Genomic DNA, 20,314 nt, shown 5'->3' with positions numbered 1-20,314 from the left:
CCAATCACTACTTCTGTCTCTTGCATGCGGGTGTGGGAACACACTCCTGTGTTCCACACAAGTCACCAACCCCATCTTTGATTGTCCTAAACCTATGTATTAGAGCAGACATGGGGGCTGCAAACTTACCAGAGTGCTTGAAACACTCATTTTTATTACCATTCTTTTGCCCTGTGACATTGAGGGTCTTCTTCAATGAATGCCAACTTGACCTTCCTGAAAGTAGTATTTAGAGTCATTCATTATGTATAATTTAGATCTTGTTCCTTCATAGAAATACCGCCTTCCAGATTCTCAACAGGTGTACATAAATGTTCTTATGTCACTGTAGAAGTATTCCATGGGCTTCATCAATGTCACTTTTAATAAACCATTCTTGATCAGAGATCATTAAAATCAAGAAGAAATATTTGCAAAATTCACAGTGGGAGACACCTTCCAGAAAACCTTTTAGAATATGATTATGTAAAATTAGCAAAGAGTTGAATAATTGCACAAAACTGCAAATGTCCCGTGCAACCACCCCTCCATTGTCCCCACAGGGTTAAACCCTAGGCAGTGGGTGGTTTGAGGCTCAGGCTCATGGTCTGCTTTAGACCCCTGGAGGCTGCTCCTCCTCTTGCCACTCAAGAAAACCGAGTCTCTAGAGACTCGGTTTGTTCCTTTTACAAAGGAGAGCCCAAATGTCAAACTTGTTTCCAATGTTTGCTTTAGAGGCTTTGCTTCTCCTTAAGTAAGAAAGGACTTGGTTTCAAATGGAACCAAAGAGTTGGAGATTGCTGTGCCTGGAACCCACAACAGCGGCTTGGCTGTCCTGAAGCACCTTTGGGCTTTTCCTTTACGAGCAAACAGGATCTTCCTGAGCGGGGAGTCAGGACATCATTCTGTCATTCTCCAGCTTGGGCTTCAGGAAGCAAAAGACATATGGCCACATGAACAGATGACTCCAGTTTTTCCAAGCAGAGCGGTTAAATTATTTTAGATGATAATATGTTTTAATGTTGTTAATTTTAAATTGACACAAGTTTGGTTCTTATTATTAATATTTTTCTCTCCATTAAATGAACTATTTAATAACATCCATCAAAGTGAATTATATCTAATTTGATTCCCTGTCTTATTGTTATAAAATATACATAACATAAAAGTTACTGTTTAGCTACCTTTAAGTGCACAGTTCTGCGGCACTGAGCACATTGGCACTGCCGTACAGAGTCACTACCGTCCCATCTCCAGATCTTTTCCATCTTCTCAAACTGACACTCTGGTCCCACGAAACACCAACGCCCTGCCCCACTCTCCCAGCCCCTGGCCCCCACCATTCTACTTTCCCTCTCTGTGACTTTGACTATTCTAGGTACCTCATATAAGTAACAATGCTTATTCAGGTAAATTAATGAATCGAAGTGTTGAACAAAGTTAGGGATGTTCACAAGGTCCTAAATAGCTGAAGATGTAAGCAGAGGCAAAAATCAAACTGGCTTATATTTCCATTGACCTCATTCCATACAACACCTAAGTCATTATTGGGAAAAGTTTAACAGTTGGCTTGAAACTGTGGCGATATTTAGCTCTGTAAATTCTCTGGTGATAAACTGCCTGGTGTTAATTTCATCTGTATCTCTTTCTGGTTTATTACCAATTGTTTCCTATTGCAACCTCTCAAATGGACACACTTGAGAGGTTGCAATGGACAAGTCTAGCATAGTTAGTATTGTGTTAGTTTTAAGAAATGATTCATGTATTTCAACCACAGAAACAATAGAAAAGAATTAGTGTGTTTCATCAAAGGTATGTTTGTATGGACAGCAAGACCCATGTTGATTTTAAAGAAGTTAAAATGTAGGAGGAAAATGCACGTACCTTAGAACTGATGAAATTCACTAATAAAAATCATGAAGACTAGTCAGGATAGTATAAGACCTACAGTTAGCAAATTGGTCAGTAACACAAAGACTTGCAAATGTTGTGAAGTTTTTTTCTATGAGTCTTCATTAGGTTTTCACTTGCCTTTTACCATGGAGCATGTCTGTGAGTCTTTATCTTGCATCTCACCCTTTCACGTAGGGCAGATGACCACACGAGAAGGCTGCTACAGAGACCTGAAGTTTCAAGTAAATACGTCATTCTGCAATCCCAACACCCGGCCTGTCACAGGGGTGGTGCCTTGCAAAGTATCTGCATGTCCTCCCAGGTAAGACCGCCGTGTACATTGGAACTGGTTTGGTAGTTTTGCAAATATACTTGGGAAGTCCTAGGAACCCCTGTGTCCGGAGGGTAGAAGCACTGAGTACCATCATGTAATCCCTAACTGCAAAGAGGCAAAAGTCACAAGGGCTGCCTGAACAAGTGAGCTTTAAAAAGTCACCCGGGAAATCTTGGGAATGTCAGTGGAAGTTCTCACAGTAGCATCCTGTTAGATTTTTACTTCAGTCTGCATACTTGCATGGGTGACAGTATTTAAACATTATGTGGTGACGATGTTTTGGTTCCCAGGCTCCTGCCTCCCTCCTGCTATTTCTTTTTCTTTTAAAAAATGTATTAAATGTGTTAGGGGGACATTGATCAATGAATACATATGGTTTCAAGGGTTCAATTCTACAGGGTCTGGCACAAATAACACCCCTTTTTATTACAGAATCTTTTATTACAAAATCATAGGCTTGTACATCTGTAACATAACAATATCACACTCAAGCACATTATATAAAATTTTAGGTGAAATATTCAAAGTGCTGCCCATCTTGTGTAAGACATTCACACACTTACCAACCACACTCAAAGAAGCTTTACTTCTGCTGGACCCTGTATAATAAATACATCATCTATATATTGCATTGTGTGTTCACCCCCCCGACGTCAAGTCTCAATTTGTCTCCATGTATTTGACCGCCTTTACCTTTTTCTCCCCCAAACCCCCTTCCCACCTGGTAACCCCTCTGTGGTCTGTGTCTATGAATCTTTTATTCATTTGTTTGTCTCGTTTGTTGTTGCTTTCAGTTTTATATCCCATGTGTGAGTGAAATCATATGGTTCTTGACTTTTTCCATCTGACTTATGTCACTTAGCATGATACTCACAAGGTTCATCCATGTTGTTGCACATGGAAGCGTTTTATCTTTTCTGTGGCTGACTGAATGGATCGGTTAGAGGAGGCAGGCACAGGGCTCCGTGGGTGGTAAAGGGTGGGTGGGTGGCTTCAAAAACAGCTGGAATGCGGGTCCCAGGCTTGCTGAACTGAGGCTCCAATCATAAATGGATGCTTTTCACAGAGGCAGTAAAATATAGGAGAGTGAGAGGCACTGTCTGTCTGCCTTCTTCTCTCACCTGTGTGGTGCCTGGGTCACTTGTTCAGAATGAAGATTAGTCCCCTTATCAACATTTGAGGGTCTAGGGTCTTTCTTCCCACTAGGGTGCTGAGATGGGCCTCCCTGAGAATATCTTGTACTCCCAGCCCACCTGTGCCCCAGCCCATCAGGGGCTGGGGACCCACCATCTCACAGAGTTACTGGCCCTGCCTCAGCCAGGATTCCCCATCCTCCTGCCCAAATCATCATCTGGCTGGCAGGATGCCAGCAGAAGTGAGGCAGGCTCTTCTGTGTACGTCCTGCAGACTCGGCCTCCCCCTTTCACCTCTCCATGGGCTACGACATGCCTGGCCTTAGTGAGCCAGCTCTAGTCAGGTCAGGAAGGGCAACCTGCAAGGCGAGCAGAGTCACAGGATGGAGGGCGTCGGAATCCCCAATTCTTGCTCCCTTATCCTTCCTGGGAGACCCAACCTAGCTACACTCAACTTATCACCCACTACATACATGGAGCTCAGTAGTGAAATACTGCCAGAAAATTTACAAGCCCCTGTTCTCACTCAAAACTATGGTCACCATCTCACACAGCCACCTCAGGATGGCAGCCAATCCTAACACCCTTGCCCGGTCGTTTACTCCCTCTAGGACATTGATTTGATATTCCCTCTGGTCTCTCCCAGCATTCCTCCTTCTCCCCGTTCCACACTCTGGGCCCACAGCCTCAGACCTCAGAGATGGGGATCAGGAAACGACCACCCCTTCCTCCCACGAACAGCCCATTTGGGAATCCACCCCCTCACTCTGCCTTTGCTCCTCCAATGTCCCGCTTCTTCCCGAAAGCCTTCACAGAGTATGTCTCTGGTTCCCTTTTTGCTGCATGCTTACTGATTCCTTCAAAGAGTTTTTAAGTGGATGCCATATATCCCTTATGCTCTGTTGTAAGTATGTATACACATAGGGATGTTCTGCCCATCCCTTTTTTTCCACTGGGCCTTCTCTGCATCTCTACAGTTTATTCTTCTAGCTTTGAGGGATCTAGACCCAAAGACATCTCTGTTCTTCCACGTCCTGTACTCTACCCATATCTCATTCAGGCCCAACATTATAGGCAAATTCTGGCAAGAGCTCTGTGTGCTGAAAGGAAAGGCACAATTTGGGACAGAAGGGCCTGGGGGAAGTTGAACCTGGCGTAGGGCAGCAGAAGGTAGAAGATGCACTGAGAGTGCCCCAGATTCACCTAGGAACAGCCCAGAGGCCCCCACCTTAACTTTTTATTTATTTGTCTCACATTTTAAAATGTGTCTTTTCCCCTAAAAGAGAAAACTTTGGAAAAGAATACAAATCCTGACTGGAAACCAAATGGTGTGCTTTCCTGCTGGAAGAGTCCTTAGGAGGACAAAGGTGGTTCCTGCCGCACCCCAGCCAACAGCAGGGGCTGGAGGGCAAGCGGACCCCATAGCTTCCCATGGCACAGGTGGGACAAAGATCCTGGCTCCCAACCCACACCTCCGCATGCAGTGGACTTAGTGGGCCTGGATGATGCCGTGGGCCAAAGGGAGTATACAGTGCCTGCTGGGCAGACTGCACGGGGTTAAAGGTGTGGGCTGTGAAGCCACCGACCTGGGTGCCAGTCTCCCTTCGTCTGCCTGTCTTGTATGTAACTGGGGGAACATAAGGGGAGGGCACGCTGGGCAAATCCATGTGAGTGTTCTTTGTACAGCACATGTGCTAAATACCCAATTAATATTGGTTGGTTTAATTTTTCTGTAAAAGGAGAATCAATTCTCAACAGTTACTTATTTTGTCTGTGAAGCAAAACTGTCAATGACAAAGTACAGAAGAATGAACATACTCTCTCCATATATATATATAGCTCAGCTGCCTCTGGCTTCATTTTAGCATGAATCAAGCATTTTTATCATTTGCTTTTGAAACAATATATATATATATATATATATATATATATATATATACACACACACACACATAAATTCCAGAGTTTTGTTTTAACAATTGAATTGGGAAAATAGATCTTAATTTTAAAAGTTGCTTTGTTTTCTTTTGAGCTGTGAGATACATTTCTCTCTTGCCCAGAATACTAACAATTTTTCGTTCCTGATTAAGTAGACAGAAAGCCCCAGTTTTATTTTTCTGAACACAAGAGCCCGTTTTTCTTATTCGAGTCTGTCTCCAGTGAGGTGTGGGGCCTTCTCCAAGCCCCGGTGTCAGGTGGTGCCCCTCCAATGGCCTCACGAAGCCAGAGTGACTGCAGTAGCTCATTCTCTCACACCTCACTCAGCCGACTGAATGGCAGGATTCAACGGGGTGCGATTTGGTGTTTCGTGTTCAGTTTGTAGGAGGGTCCCCAAAGGGTTGGGGAGTGGGATCTTTAAAACATCTTAATCTGCAGCCTTCTCATTTGTAATTTAAATGAAAAGGAAAAACTCCTCTGCTGGTTTGAACCCCCGACCCCCTGCATCGGTGTCCAAATGGCATGCCTGAGACTCATGCAGCTGGAGTCCTGTCTAGCTCCTGGGTCATTAGCCGAATGGGGATCCCAGGTCATAAATCTCTGCAGGGGGCAGAGTACTAGGAGTCCAGGGGTCTCCCTGCTGGAGGAAGATGATCTTAAAAAGTCTGGTTGGCTCCAGGCAGCATGAACGTAATGGCTAAATGACAGGGCTTATGCGATTCCCAGCTGCTCCTCAGGAAGGGAGCTGAGCTGACGCAGAGCCTCTGGTCTCTCTTCCTCGTGCTAGGGAAGTCTGTCTCTGCAATGGCCTTGGAACAGATTAGCAATACACAGTCCCCCTTACCCCACCCATAGGTCAGCTGCCTCTGTCTTCATTTTAGCATGAATCAAACATTTTTATTACTTGCTTTTGAAACAAGAACTATAAAATCACACCGCTATTTATTTCCTTTCTATTTCTCAGTTTATCTAAATGGAGTGGCTCTTCATGTCATTTATCTTAACTAGCTAGTTTTCAGAGCATCAACCCGTACTATGTATGCTTTCCTGGACAATGGATTGAAGATTCAAGAGGAAATACTTTCCAGATGGTAAAGGGATACTTTTCCCCTCTCTGCAGTATTCTTCTAGGAATGCAGAGGGAGAATTGAGATGAAATGTGTTGTGATCAAATGCCTTCTTTTCTCATCTTAGCAATCAGTACAAAAATACCCTCTCTCTGTAATCCTCTGCATGGGATCTTTGGATGGTCATATTATTGTTGCCTATACATTGGTGACTCCTCACAAACCCATTCACAGAATAGCTTCTTTCACAGCCAAGATAACTAGGTCAGTGACTACATTCATTGGGTTGCACACTGTAGACACAGAAGATTCAACACTTTTAATGACAGCAACGGGGCAGCCATTTTTATGTGTGCCTCATCTCTTTTTGATATGAGCCGTAAAAATATTAGCCACCCAGTGGTGTATAAGTCATCAAAGGAATGAAAAGAACCCTGATCACTTCTGTGGTTCCTGTGCATGAAAGGGTTTAAATCACAGGAATGCCAAAAATGAGAACATTTTAGTTTATTTAATTGTCTGAGTAACTGAGAATAAAGTAGCAGCAGGACTCGCTTCCTAGGTCTGGAACCTGAACTGCCCAGGGCCCTGCACTCAGAAACATCCCTGCTGGGTTTCGTGCTCTGCTGTCGCCACCTTGAAACGTCTAATGATTTTTCATCACACACTGGACTTTATAAGTTACATAGCTGTTCCTACCCAGCAGCCTCTCTTGAATTTCAAAATTGTTTTCTGGGATACTTGGGAATTGTGTTAGACTTCTTCTTTTAGTAAAGAAGAAGTGTTTCTTCTTTTAGCAAATCAGTTCTATATTACTCTCGAGTTTGGAATGTCGCTCTGTGGAAATGACTTCAAGGCAGGGATTTGTCCGTGACACCACAGTGGTCGATGGGAAGGATGTCAGCTACTTGGTGCAATCTTCTTCTTATCTTCTTTTCACTATGGGATGAGTGCCAGCATTGCTGAACTTAAGCGAACTCACAGACGAATGTAGATACTTGCAAAGGGGCTTTACAGAATCTGAGAAGTTATGTTTTCTGGGCTCCGATGCTCCCCTGTCCTGTTCTTCTGAGAGACAGGCCACCTGTGTCTCATGCCCAGAGAAGTCACCTCCATCAGGTCAACCCTCCTGTTCTTAGATGTCTGTCCTGTCCCCACTGTATCCCCTTTGAAAAGGCATTTAACCTCTGTTTAATCAGGGAAGCCAGAAGTGTTACATCCTCTCTGTAATTGATGTTCTCTTCAGAGAGAGGTTCAGTGGAAGTGTGAAGTCACCAAGTCATGGATGAGTATCATGACTGGAAACTAGATGACCACCTGGGTGTGACAGTATCTTGGTACAAAGAAGATGCGTAACTGAATCTCTCCTGAGAAAATGTCACTTAACACCAAAACAATGAGTTTACAATTCACTCAGGCTATTAATGACAAGTGTTAAAATACATTCTTAGTGCAAGTCCAATCATGGGGGGAAGTGTTTTCCGGAACAACTATAAAGGACACATGGACAAAACCAAAGCGGGGGGGGGGGGGGGGAAGCAAGGGAGGGAGGGGGGGGTGGTTGGGGTCAGGGGGAGTAGTGAAGGGTAAATGCAGACAACTGTAATTGAACAACAACAAAATAATCTTTTTAAAAATATGGACAAACAGAATTAGCCAGAAGGAAAACTGATATGACTTATTGCCTCATTCACTCAAACATCAATATAGAAACCGTTGTAGAGTCAGTGAGGATATAAAAATTAACTTCCTAAATCAGGATTCGTCATTTCACACCTAAAAATCTGCCCTAGGTAGCTCTGTAAAATCTTTTGTGCATTGGAGGGATTTTTTTCTACTTCTTTGTCTTTGGCTCATTTGTTTTATTGTGGTGCATGAGTATGTGTATTGGTTTTGTTATTTATTTGTTTGTTTGTTTATTTATGTGTCAGTATGACCAATGGCAGAAAGACACTTTGAGAATAGCACTGTTTTTCAGAGAATCTACTTGGTTATGTAGATGAAATAATACCCAAATTTCTAATAAGAGCTGTATATTCTGTTCTCTAAGCCTCAGCATGATTGACTATAAAATTTACCAAGCCCCCCATACTCAGCATAACTATCATCTAATAATACATGCTATGGCATATATTTCAATTATTTTGAAATAAACGTAAAAAAACAAGCCTACAGATTGATATATAGAATATATAAATGACAAATAGATGATAAATAATTAGATTATTAAAAGAGATAAATAGATGAACCGATAGATGATGGACAGGTAGATGGAATAGATTTTACTGCTAATAATTTATGTCTATGGCCACATATTCCCTGCAAGTATACCAGTCAGCGCTTCCACATGTATTTGTTGTAAACTGGAAGCTTGACTCAGCTTCAAGACTGGGGGGAAGAACACAGGATGCTGTTTTAGGTACAATAAGGCAGGATTCCCTTACTCTCAGCTTTGTAAATTACTTAGAATTTTTGTGGTTTCGCGTTTCCAAATTTATGGAGGCATTGAGTAATGTTTTTTGTTATTTCAGATGTTGGTACATTAAAGATCAAAGGAAGAATCGATATTATATCATTTTTAGAATTTTCAAGACTTCCTTTATGGCTTAGGAGTGGGAGATTTTACAGATGTTTCCCCGGGAATGAAGAAATGTGTGTTCTGTGTTGGAGTCGGGTTGTTTTCTATGACAATTAGAACAAGTTCCTGAGTCACTTATTCAAACATGCTCTGACCTCTTGTCTACCTTGTGTCTCTGCTTCTGAAAGAAGAGTTTTTAAATCCCACATTGCGATTATTTATTTTTCAATTTTTCCTTTTATATTCTATTTTATACTTAATGTTAACATTTCCCTTTATGTTGTTAGGTAGGATTGCAGCTTCTGCGTGATTTACTCTTTGGCATTAAATAATGGCTATTCTTTTTTTTTAATTTTATTTTAATCATTGTTCAAGTACAGTTTTCTCCCACTTAATAATGGCTATTCTTACCCCTAATATTGCTCTCCAACTTATGCTCTATTTCTTTAATAAAATTAACAGTATGGCACCAGCTTCCATTTACTTAGCTTTGGCCAGCCTTACATTTCTTCATTCTCTTTACTTCTAAGTGTCTGTATTATTTGGTTTTTCTGCACATTGAATTAATAGGCTGGACTTATTTCTGTTGGATTTTGATATTATGAAATCAAAAAGGGAGGGCTCGCTGCTGGTTCTCTCATGTTCACATGGAGGCTGGTGCAGTCGCTGTGGTCCTCTGGAAATGATGGGGAGCAGGATGGAGGAAGCAGGTGTGGCAGGGGCCTGTAAGGGTGCCCTAGGAGGGAGCCGAGCAGGACTGGGAGGGGGCAGCCTTACTCATCTTTTTCTTCTCCCAGTGACAGAATCAAAGTCACTTATAAGAATGAGAGGGAGGAGCATTGAGGGGGGACCACCGGGAAGGGGGACAGTGACCTAACCACAAAGTAGAATTTTCCTGCTGTGAGAGGCTGCTCACAGGGCACCCGGTGTCTGGGCACAGAGCTTATTCCATGCTCCACCTGTCTAGAAGGACCTGGATGCACTTGGCTGTGTCCACAGAAAGTCTCATAGGCCCATTACTGCGCTGAAGAATTTTGGATAAACTCTTGGGAATACTGGACGAGGGAGTACTTTGTCTGCATTAAAGACATCCTAAGGACACATGTTTAGGAAACACAACTTTAAAAACCAGAAAACCAGATGATTCATTCAGTAGACTGAAATGCAGTAGATTGTATTGACAGTGCGTCATTTAAAGCCAGTTTCCTTTGTTGCTTTTCATATTGTATTTTTAAGAGGGCAAGGCAAAGGGAAGGGAAAGAAGTGGGTCAGGTATGGCATGGCTGTTTGAATATTGATTGAATATTGAACAGCATTTTTAATCATTCTGTCCATTCAAAGTTGGTTACTTAAAACTCTTCTTTAGACATTCCTTGAAAAGTATTGATCTGCAAATATCTCTCCCATGTAGCCCTGCTGGTGATATGTCCATATTAAGTCATTTTCCCCACCAGAATCCCTCTCCTCTTTCCCTGCCTCCCTACCCCTCCTCCATAAAACAGTCTCACTGAATTAAAAACAAATCTCTGACCTTACAGGACTAGGAAGTTTGAGTAGATGAGTACTCATGTAACCTTGAAAGAGCTTTAACTTGAGGGAAATCAAACTAATCAACTTTCAAATTTGAAACAGGAATTTAATAATTTATTTTACAATGCATCTTAGCATTTGCTTAAGAATTCAGGTTAGTTTTGGTGGACCTGCTGTGTTGTCATTCCAGCATCACCTGTAAAATATGATTTTTTCAAGCATCTCATCTTCACCAGCTGTAGAGACTTGAGAATCTCCCCTTCGAGAGTAGTTAAGGTCTGAAAGGAAAATAAGACTTAAGCATTAACTTGAGCATGTGGCTATGAGATTTTTTGACAGATATTAATATGATTCCTACAGCTTAGAATTTGCTTATTCTTCTTTTATTTTCCTCAGGTTTCTGTTTATGAAATCCTTATTTTATTTGTGATGTTTCCAATAAGTGTTACATATTTTTCATTGCACTTTTATAGGCATGCATGGAGTTTTAAACAATATCCTTAAAACCAAAGAGACCCTCAAATTAACTTGTTTAGATGAATTACATTTTCAGTTAAAACATCACTTTCAAGGCAAGACCTCATTTCCATGAAGAAATAGTGTTGCAAGATAAAAAATACGACCACAAGATAGCATAAAACATTTTTATATTCGACTTGATTTATTTTCCTACAGGTTCCATATAAGTTCAGGTTAAAATGACCTGGAACAGAAAGCAAATTCCTAATATGTGTCTGACTGCGGTCATCAGGAATGCAGCTGTCACAAAGGAAAGAGCCCATGGTCTTCTACAATGTTTGCTTTTGTCTGGACCCAGTGCAAGACAGGAATCCACACAAACCCCCCCTCACCTGCAGCTGCCACATTAGCGCAGCCTCATTATATTTTTCTATCAGGCAAAATTCCAACAAGAAGGGATTTTTAATTTTTGATGCATTAATTATGTGTTTTCTTAATTTAAATAAGCAAGCACTAAAGAAAAGAATCCATTTAAATTCCAAAAACTCAGCATTTAAACTAAATCTAGGTTTTTGCTTCTGATATCTATTATTTTAATTGATTTTTATGTAGTAAAGACATGCAAATAGTTTAAAAAGACATATTGTACTTTAAAGTTCACTGTGAGAAATTGCCATTCCTGCCCCAGCCACAAACTCACCCCTAGTTCCAATAACCAGAGCAAAAATTTCTGTTACTTTGTCTCTCTCTTTTGGGCTCTGTTCCAATATTCCAATAAGTATGCATACTTATCATTTTTCTGTTTATTGATTTTAGAGATTATTCTCTTATCCATCACTGGGGAGGATGTAGCCCTTTTGCGTCACGTTGAATTACTCAGCATCACTGAGCTCTCTCTGAACATCAACTTCCTTGGCCTCCATTCTCCCAATATGGTGGCATTTCATTATTATTCATTGTTCACATTATCATTTATCAATCCTTGCAGGCTAAGTAGGATATCCCGATTCTGCCCTTGTATATATTAAATTTTACTTTTCCAAAAGTCAGTTGCCTGAATTTTGTCTGCTTAGGGTTTTTTTGCATAAAATTATGTATATGTATACACACACACACACACACACACACCTATATATATATATGGCATCAATTCATTTAACCAATGTAAGCTGAGTGTCTACTGTGTGTCAGGCTCTTGGTACACGTTAGTGAGTGACCAAAACTCCCTGTCCTTGAGCGTATTGGGAAAGAGGCACAGTCAGCAACAAACATAATGTATTTTTAAATGATGGTATATTTTGGAAAGTGGTAAGAGCCATGGATCAAAAGGCAAAAACAGAGCAAGGTAGAAGAGGTGGGAGCAGCGAGGGCAGGAGGTGCAGAGTGTGGGTGCACCTCATAGAGGAAGTGCTGTTAGGACAGGACGAGGAGGAGGTGAGGATGTCACAGGCTTCTCACAGCACTCCCCACACTGTCTGGCCTGTCCAGAACCCCTCAGTTGGTTTTTCCCCTGGGGACCTCACCCATGGGGCCACCACTTCATTCCAACCTGAACCTGTCGTGCTGGGACTCCCTCCCCTTGTTTCTCTGTGACGTGACTGGCATATTGTTTCCTGACATGTTTACACCACATTCGGGGGACAACCTCTTTGCACTGTCTGAGAAAGTTTCCGGGAGTTGAACTTTCCCAGCTTTACCTGTAACAGAGGGTTTTGAGAACAGAGTTCAGGGGGAGAATCCCCTCTCCCTTGGAGTTTTATGGGCATGACATCACTGTCTTCCATCTCCTGCGGCTGCCAAGGAGTCTGCTGCGATTCTGATTCTGTTTACCTCCTCCTTTTTTGGAAGCTTTAGGGACTTTCATTTATTCTTGGGTTACTAATGTGCTTTAATCTTATTGTATCTTCATTCGTTTCCTGAGTGCATAGGGGGAAGAGGTTTTTAATACTATTCCCCTTCATTCTTTATATTTTTGCCTCTTGAACTCTTAATACATTAGGTTTGTGCTTTAATGTTCTTATGTTTTCTTCTCAAATTTCATCCCTTTATCTTTTTGTTGTGGGAGATATTTTTTATTTTATCTTACAGATCTCCTGAGATTTTTTGTTTTGTTTATTTTTTAATACCTGACAACAAATGTTTTCTTACTTTTGTGGTCTTTGATTGTAATCTTTCTTTTAAAGCACCCCACTCCTCTCTGTTTTCTTTGAAAATTCTATCATTGTTCTCTCTCACTCACTCCCCTCTCTCTCCGCCCAACCACTTCCACCCTCCCTTGTATTACCTCTTACCTGCAGAGTCTATTCCCTCCATTTTCCTTTTTCTAGCAGTTTGTGGGTGGTCTTTGCTGTTGCTTTGAGATCTTCTTCCAATGCCTAGTAATTCTTGTCTATCCAATCATGTGGGGACTGAGGCCAAGATGCCGATTAGACATTTCTGTTCCGAGACAGGCTTCTTGAACTGGTCTATCATCTCCAGATTCTCTCCCCTGAGACCACCTGTTTCTCCAGGGAAGGGTCCTGTCATCAGATGTGTGTGTTGCTGTGACGAGCCATTATGTGTGCCGGCTCTCTGGAGCACAGCAAGGAAGGTGGCTGGGGCTGGTGGAGTCTCAGAGATCCCCCTTCTCTCACCTTTCCCACCTCTAACACCCAAGTCAGTCTCTCCAGGAGGAAAAACTCATTCCTAGCCTCCTTTAAAATTGAGGAAGGCAACAGGGATAAAAACGTATATACTTAGCCCACTGTGTTTCACTAAAGGCTTCTATTGTGGTTGTTTAGAAAGACAACCAAATATTCATAAGATATTGAAAATGTGGTCAATGCTGGGACATTATTTTAATCATTTGTAGTAATGAATTGGAGCTAAAGCAATTTGAAGTATTGAGACAATTTGTTGAAAATTTTTACAAAAGTTTATGGGTATATTTGTACTGCATTGAGAAGAAAGGAAAGTAAATTACTCCTAAGGTTACTAACTCATCCCAGATGCCCTAGACTGTCCCAGTATTTAAACTCCAAGTCCTATGTCGGGGGAACCCAGAGAGCCGTTCCGGGCCAATCAGAGAAGTTGGTCGCCCTTTCCTCTCTCTTGTGTATGACATGAGGACATACGTAATTATAATGGAAAGTGTTTATCTGTTTCTCTCATTGCCTGCGATATTCACCTTCAGGTCTTTGAATTACTGAACAGTCACTTTGGGTGGAGAAGTAGGAATGTCCAGGGCATACACACACAATGTCAGCCCAGGAACATCAGTGACTGGGGAGGGTGACGTGGAGTCCGTGAGGCTGCAGCTTCAAGGTTCCTCTGAGCTCAAGTTTCTTTGATGTTACTGTTTTTAGAGGGGTTGTCCTAAATAAGCTCTACTCCAATCATACCTTTCACTCCAGTGACAGTAATGATGTTACTGATAAAATGATAGCAGATGACATTATCTAAAGCTTACCAAAATAAGGGATTAATTCATGGACTCCTAACCATAACCCAATAAATCGACACTACTACTATTTCCATGGTGTAGATGAGGAGACTAAAGCATGTGACCATTGGAGATTGCACAGAGAGAAAATTATTAAGGAAATGCTTAAACTGCCTATAAGGCAGCTGTGTAAATTGTGTATGTAAATGTATCAATAGGAAAATATTTTTCAGAGTTCTTTTTTTCCTTCATGTACATATGTATGTATGAGGGGGGCCCAAAAAACCTGGAATTTATTTATAAAAAATTGTGTATTTCTTCTTAAATGTTTAAACTTCAGTCACCTTCAAAGTACTCTCTATTTAATGCAATACACCTACAAGATATTTTTCCATTGACAAAAACAGTTTTTGAACTCGTCAGTTCTGATGCCTGTTAGTGCTTCTGCTGCTTTTTGTTTCACCTCTTCCACATGGGCAAAACATTTCTCTTTGAGGACTTTTTTATCAGGGGAAACAAAAAAAAGTCACTTGGGGCAAGGTTGGGCAACTAGGGATGGTGGGGTATGGGGGCCATGATATTTCTGGTCGAAAATGCTGAACACTCAGCACGGTGTAGGCAGGTGTGCTCATACATCACCCATCATGAAATGGGCAAATGAGTTTAAAAAGTCTTCAGAAAAACATTCACTGAAGCCAAATGCAGCCTCTCACAACAATGGCCACCTGGTACACTTATACAGGTGGGTTCCTAGAACACTCCCCTAATGGGGCAAGCCTGTACTGCAAGGGGCCTGCCCTCCAGAAGATAATTCAGTTTTTCTTGGGGTTCCTCCCTCGTATGTATGTGTGTACGTGTGTACATGTGTGTGCATATGTGTGCCTGTGCATTAGGAAATTATATACATGTAATAAATATCCAGAAAGCCCAGAGGACACGTACCTCAGGATATGGAGCTATAAAACCTTAGTGAATATTCTTTTAATGAAGAACATCAGTCTTGTCTAGACAGGTCCATGGGCTTTACAGGCAAAAGTTGAAAACTCACAGGAGCCAAGTAGATTGAAGTTTTTGTGTTTATGTGAGTGACATCATGTCAGCCTCTCAAGTCACTGGACACTGGAACCAGGACACATTTTATCATTCAAATAAGTGAGCATTTATGACATTAAATTTTTGAAGAAAAGCAAAGCATATCTCATGCTGCAGCCTAAAATGAATGAGACCTGGGGTTTGTGATTAATCACACCATCCTTGCATTCCTATTTAATCACTGTGTATTCTTGAATGTGCTGGTGGCTTTATTTTGATAGCATTTTCTTCATGACTTGCATATATTTCCACAAGAGTGGTCTGTGATTTTTGTGTGCTATCTTTCAATAGATAAGTCTTGTATTAATTATTTTTAGCTAAGTTTGCCTGCTATTTTTAGTTATTTAATATGTCTCTACTATAACTTTATAACTTTTGATATATGCCCTTCTCCTCTTTTTTTACCCTTCTGGTTACTTAGAAGACATACAGTACACTTCTAAAATTAATTTTGTTATCTATACAATTTTAAATAATATACCTAAGCTTCTCTTTTATGATTTATCCACTTCACAAATTAAAGCTACAAAAACCCTGTTGAACAAAATAGGCAACAAGCATGTTTGTACTCTTTTAATTCTCTGTTTCTCACACTTCAGTTCAGACCCCAATCTATGTTTTTTTGTTTTTTTCTTTATTTTTTAAACATATTAATCTTTGTTATAAGTGCTTGCAAGCTTTTCATTCCAATTTACTTTCATAATATAATAATAATATATTGTGTACCTGTATTTCTTCAGTAATGATAGCATGCAAATTCTGTGTTATAATATTGACCACAGCTGCGTAAGCATAATTATTTATTTAAAGGAACCCAGGAAACTTGCCATCTATTCATACAATAGCATTCTCATTCTTGAGTTCAGTAATTTAAACCTTCTTCCAGTCAGCAGGAGTATGTTTTGAGGAGATTTTTCAAGGAGGATCTCCAGCTCCTTGCGTATCTGGGAGTATCTTTCTGTTGCTTCTCTTTGAACTGCCTTTAATGTCATTTTGTGATCTTATCTCAACCTTGATGTCTTGTTTTTGGGGATTTTTGCTCTTTTAAATTTCCTGACAGTGTAATCTCTTTTGTAAACTTGTATTTGATAAAGCAAATGTTCTTCCAGAATATTTTATTATTTTCTTCATCTTTGTTTTGGTTGCTATAGGTCTTTTTTACATGTGCTTCTTGGTGGAGGGAGGATTGCTCTATAACTTTCAATAAGTTCCATGTACATTTTCTTTTTCCCAGCTCAGTTCTTACCTGGGCATTTGCATCTAATCCTTTCATAGACCTAAATGGAGCTGGTCTCCTTCCTCCTGGCCTTATTCCTACAGTGTTCTTTTTCCAAATGCTTTATGGAACAAATATAGATAATTTGTTATGTGAGTAGTAGTATTTATTATTTTTTTATATGTTCACAGCTTCTCAGCCATTTGTTTTGGAAAAAAAAAGAATCTCTGTATTCCCTCACTTGCACCATTTTCCCAAAAATTTCTACCTCAATTTTTAAATTAAAAAAAAGAGTCTCAGGGAAATGTGCTTCCTCTATAAAGCTATTGAAGATTGGCCCACACCCATCAATATTTGTGTGGCCTACCCATGGTTACCAAAGACATTAACATAGAGTCTTGTCTGTTGATCATCAACATCATTGTTTATCTCTGCAGACAATTCTCCTGTCCTGCCTTCAGCAAAGGAGGCTTGTGAAGGCTTTCTCCAGAATTGGCAGTCAGCCACAGTCCTAGTCACCATTGTGATTCATATTTGTGCCATGTCCCCATTTGGCCTCAGGGTGGTAGGTCTCAGGTGGTCCAGAGCTCAGGCATCAGGCCAGGCCCCCTACACTGGAATCCTGACTCCTCCATGTGTTCCTGCATATTATTATGCACATTACTTAGTATTTATGTACCTCAATTTCCACCCTTGACATGCGTATAATAATCATAAGTACCATCTAGTTGTACTGTGAGAATTAGAGAGTTAGTACAAATAGAGCACCTCATTAAATACTAGCCATCATTACTACTACTATTGGAACTCAGTGGACTACAGGGATTTAGGATTGAATTCATCAGCCCAGATTGTCTGACTGTAGATTGTTCAGGATTTGAAATATATATGTTTCTTGTAGACAATGAGATTTTGCAGAGCCTGTCCAATATCATCTAATGCCTATTAGACTATAAAACACAGTGAGCCATACACGGGACACCTGTGTTCAGCCCTCCACTGGTCTCACCATTTTCATACATCTTCACTTCTTCTCCAGGAGACTCTTTTATTTTGTACAAAAAATTGGACTTCCCACTGATTTTTTTCCATGTCTCTGAAGGCTAATGCAATTCTCCCATGGCTACTTGTGCAAATGCAGACCTTACATCATAGGGTCAGTTAAAGAAAGACATCATAGGACTGTCTAAACTACCAGACATCGTTTTTATGTTCTGCATATGATATTTTGGCATAAATTATCATAAACGCTACACTGGTTGGCTGCTGTCCCAATTTGAGTCATTTAAAACAGCTGAGCTAGAGAAAGAGATCTTTAAATATGGGTCTTTTTTCCTCTATCCCAAATCATTGTAAAAATATTGAGCATATGTCAAATCATTTAAATATAAAAAAATGTTATTATGTCTATATACATAATGTAAAAGCATTGGATCATTAGACTGTTTTTCAACATAGGCTAATAAATTATACCAATTATAGTACAGCAAATAATATCCATTAGATATCAGTATAATACATTCCTCTTCACACCCCCTTTGTCTTCTTGCATCGGTGTTCTGAGGAGCAGTATATGAATATGGAATTCACAATGTGACTCACCTGATAAGTTTAGTGATATATCTGAAGTTTTATTTACATGGGGGAGTTGATGCCAAAGACAGCATTAGCTAATTATTTAGTTGACTAAATATGTGTAACTAGCTATATTATTTAGTTAAGTATTTTAAAAAGCACCAGAACCTTTTAGTATTTACTAATATGTAAGACCCACCAGATGGAGAAAAAAGTTCAACAAATGGGAACCTAAGACATAGTAATAAAATGAAAAATAACTAATCTGTAGATGTCTTGAAGAAGAATGAATACGACTGTAAAACGCCGTTTCACAGGGATGGGCGCCGGAGGTTACATAAATACTCCTCTTCTCACTCTGTGTGTTCGTTTTCTGGTTCTGATTAATCTCCTCAAAGTGCCACAGTGAGAACTCCTTCCTGCCGAGAATGGAATGTTCCAACCTCACCAAGAAAGATGACCCAACATCAAGTGTTAACTGTATATTTTTGGCAACCACCTGGCCCAATGGCATCTATTGGCCAGAAAAATTGCCTCCACTACAGCACATGGTGCCTCCACACCTGGACCTCAGTTTGGAAGCTGTTTGGCAGTTCAAAAGAAAAAACTTAGAAACTGTTGTAGAAGACTAGGTTCTGCTATCATTTTGTGGAAACCACAGTAAATTTTCACATGCCTTTGCCTAGACCCAGCTCCAGAGGTTTATGCCTCATGCCCCCCATTATTCAGTTGTTGTGAGTGTTCTCATGAATTTAGGGGGGAAGCAAGGAAACGAGATTACCAATTTTGTTTGGTTTTCATGTGCTAACCACTCGAAAAGTGCAGTGACTAGCTCATGGACGCAGGCCGTGTAAGGGCGTAACCGCGATGTTCTTATGATCTCTCTTTATCACTTGACAGCAAAGAATGGGCCCGAAACTCTGGGCAGGATCCCGACATGGATTCCCTCCATGGTGTCAATTTGCAATCTGACCTGCATAAAATATGGATTCAATCTGTTTCTTTGATTTCTCTCTTAAAACCAATTGAATTTATGGCAGTTCCTGGGAACCCTGCTATACAAACCTTCTATTGATGGCCCTAAGTGAACAATCCCACTTGGCCCAAACCCACCTAGCACTCCCCACTGGGTGAGAGCTTAAGCTACAGGAACTGTGGGGCTTCAGTCTGGGCTCCAACTGTCCAGATCCATTGGACCAGGCCACCTGGAAAGCATTCTTAGAAAACTGACTCATGAGTCTGGAGAAGCTCATTTCAAAGTATTTAGCTAAGAATGAACATCCAAGAAACCCTAAAGTGAAATGCCAGAAAAGCCTGAAACTGCAGGAGGAGCAATGCCATCATTTTAAAATTCTTCTCATAAAAAGGAAGCCACGGTGAGGAGAGTTCGACTTCTGTAACAGAAGAGGAAACTGACATTCCTTTCCAAACAAAGGAGGATCCAAAGAAAGTGAGTTGGGACCCAGCGATTAGTGAATCTTCCATGACTCAAATTGCACTTTGCACCTTGAGAGATGCTTATTCAAGCGTCCCCTGTGAGAAGGTCATTTATTTTAAAAGAAAAACGAACCGGAGTTGCGAAATGTTTAAATTTATGTTAGACACATAGGCTTTCCTTGGAGCACCACTAATAGGCTCTCTTGAGAGGCGAAAAAAGATATTTCAGATGTTATAGAAACTCTGCACGTCATGATGACTCAGGGAAAATCGTTCGGAAAGAGCATGGCCCTAACTAAGTATTTTGGCACTGCTTCAAAACTGAATCATTAAGGACTTTTCAAAACAATACTCTGTGTGGATAGTTAGCTATAAATTAGAGACACACAATTTTTACCTATAGTAATAAATTCTGCACTTATGTGCATACAAAGTAGATATGCATAACAAAATTTGCTACTATCCAACTAAGATATGTAATGCCCACAAAATTCCCTAAATATATATACATATTTCCTAAGGCATTTTAGAGCCAAGCAATATTAGGTTACTAGCACACATTAGATAGTTCTCCAGCTAAAAAGCTAGCTTTGCAGAAGCCTTACTTGCAGCAGCCTTAGCACACAGCAGAGTGAGTTTTCTCCCTGGCCCTGCCACTTACC

General features: G+C 40.6%; 1 protein-coding gene across 2 annotated transcripts in view; it reads left to right on the top strand.

Moving 5' to 3' along the window:
* The window catches only part of ADAMTS16 (ADAM metallopeptidase with thrombospondin type 1 motif 16), a 126,549-nt gene that overhangs the window by 84,875 nt on the left and 21,360 nt on the right, over positions 1–20,314 (top strand). For both annotated transcript variants that reach the window (XM_036020283.1, XM_028517775.2), the window contains exon 18: positions 2,068–2,194. In XM_036020283.1, coding sequence (XP_035876176.1) covers positions 2,068–2,194 — 127 coding nt within the window. The remainder of the gene's footprint in view (positions 1–2,067; positions 2,195–20,314) is intronic.

This window comes from Phyllostomus discolor, chromosome 3 (assembly GCF_004126475.2).
Source record: "Phyllostomus discolor isolate MPI-MPIP mPhyDis1 chromosome 3, mPhyDis1.pri.v3, whole genome shotgun sequence".
Lineage (NCBI taxonomy): Eukaryota > Metazoa > Chordata > Mammalia > Chiroptera > Phyllostomidae > Phyllostomus > Phyllostomus discolor.
Note: the sequence above shows the minus strand (reverse complement) of the source record. Positions and strands in the feature narration are given on the sequence as shown.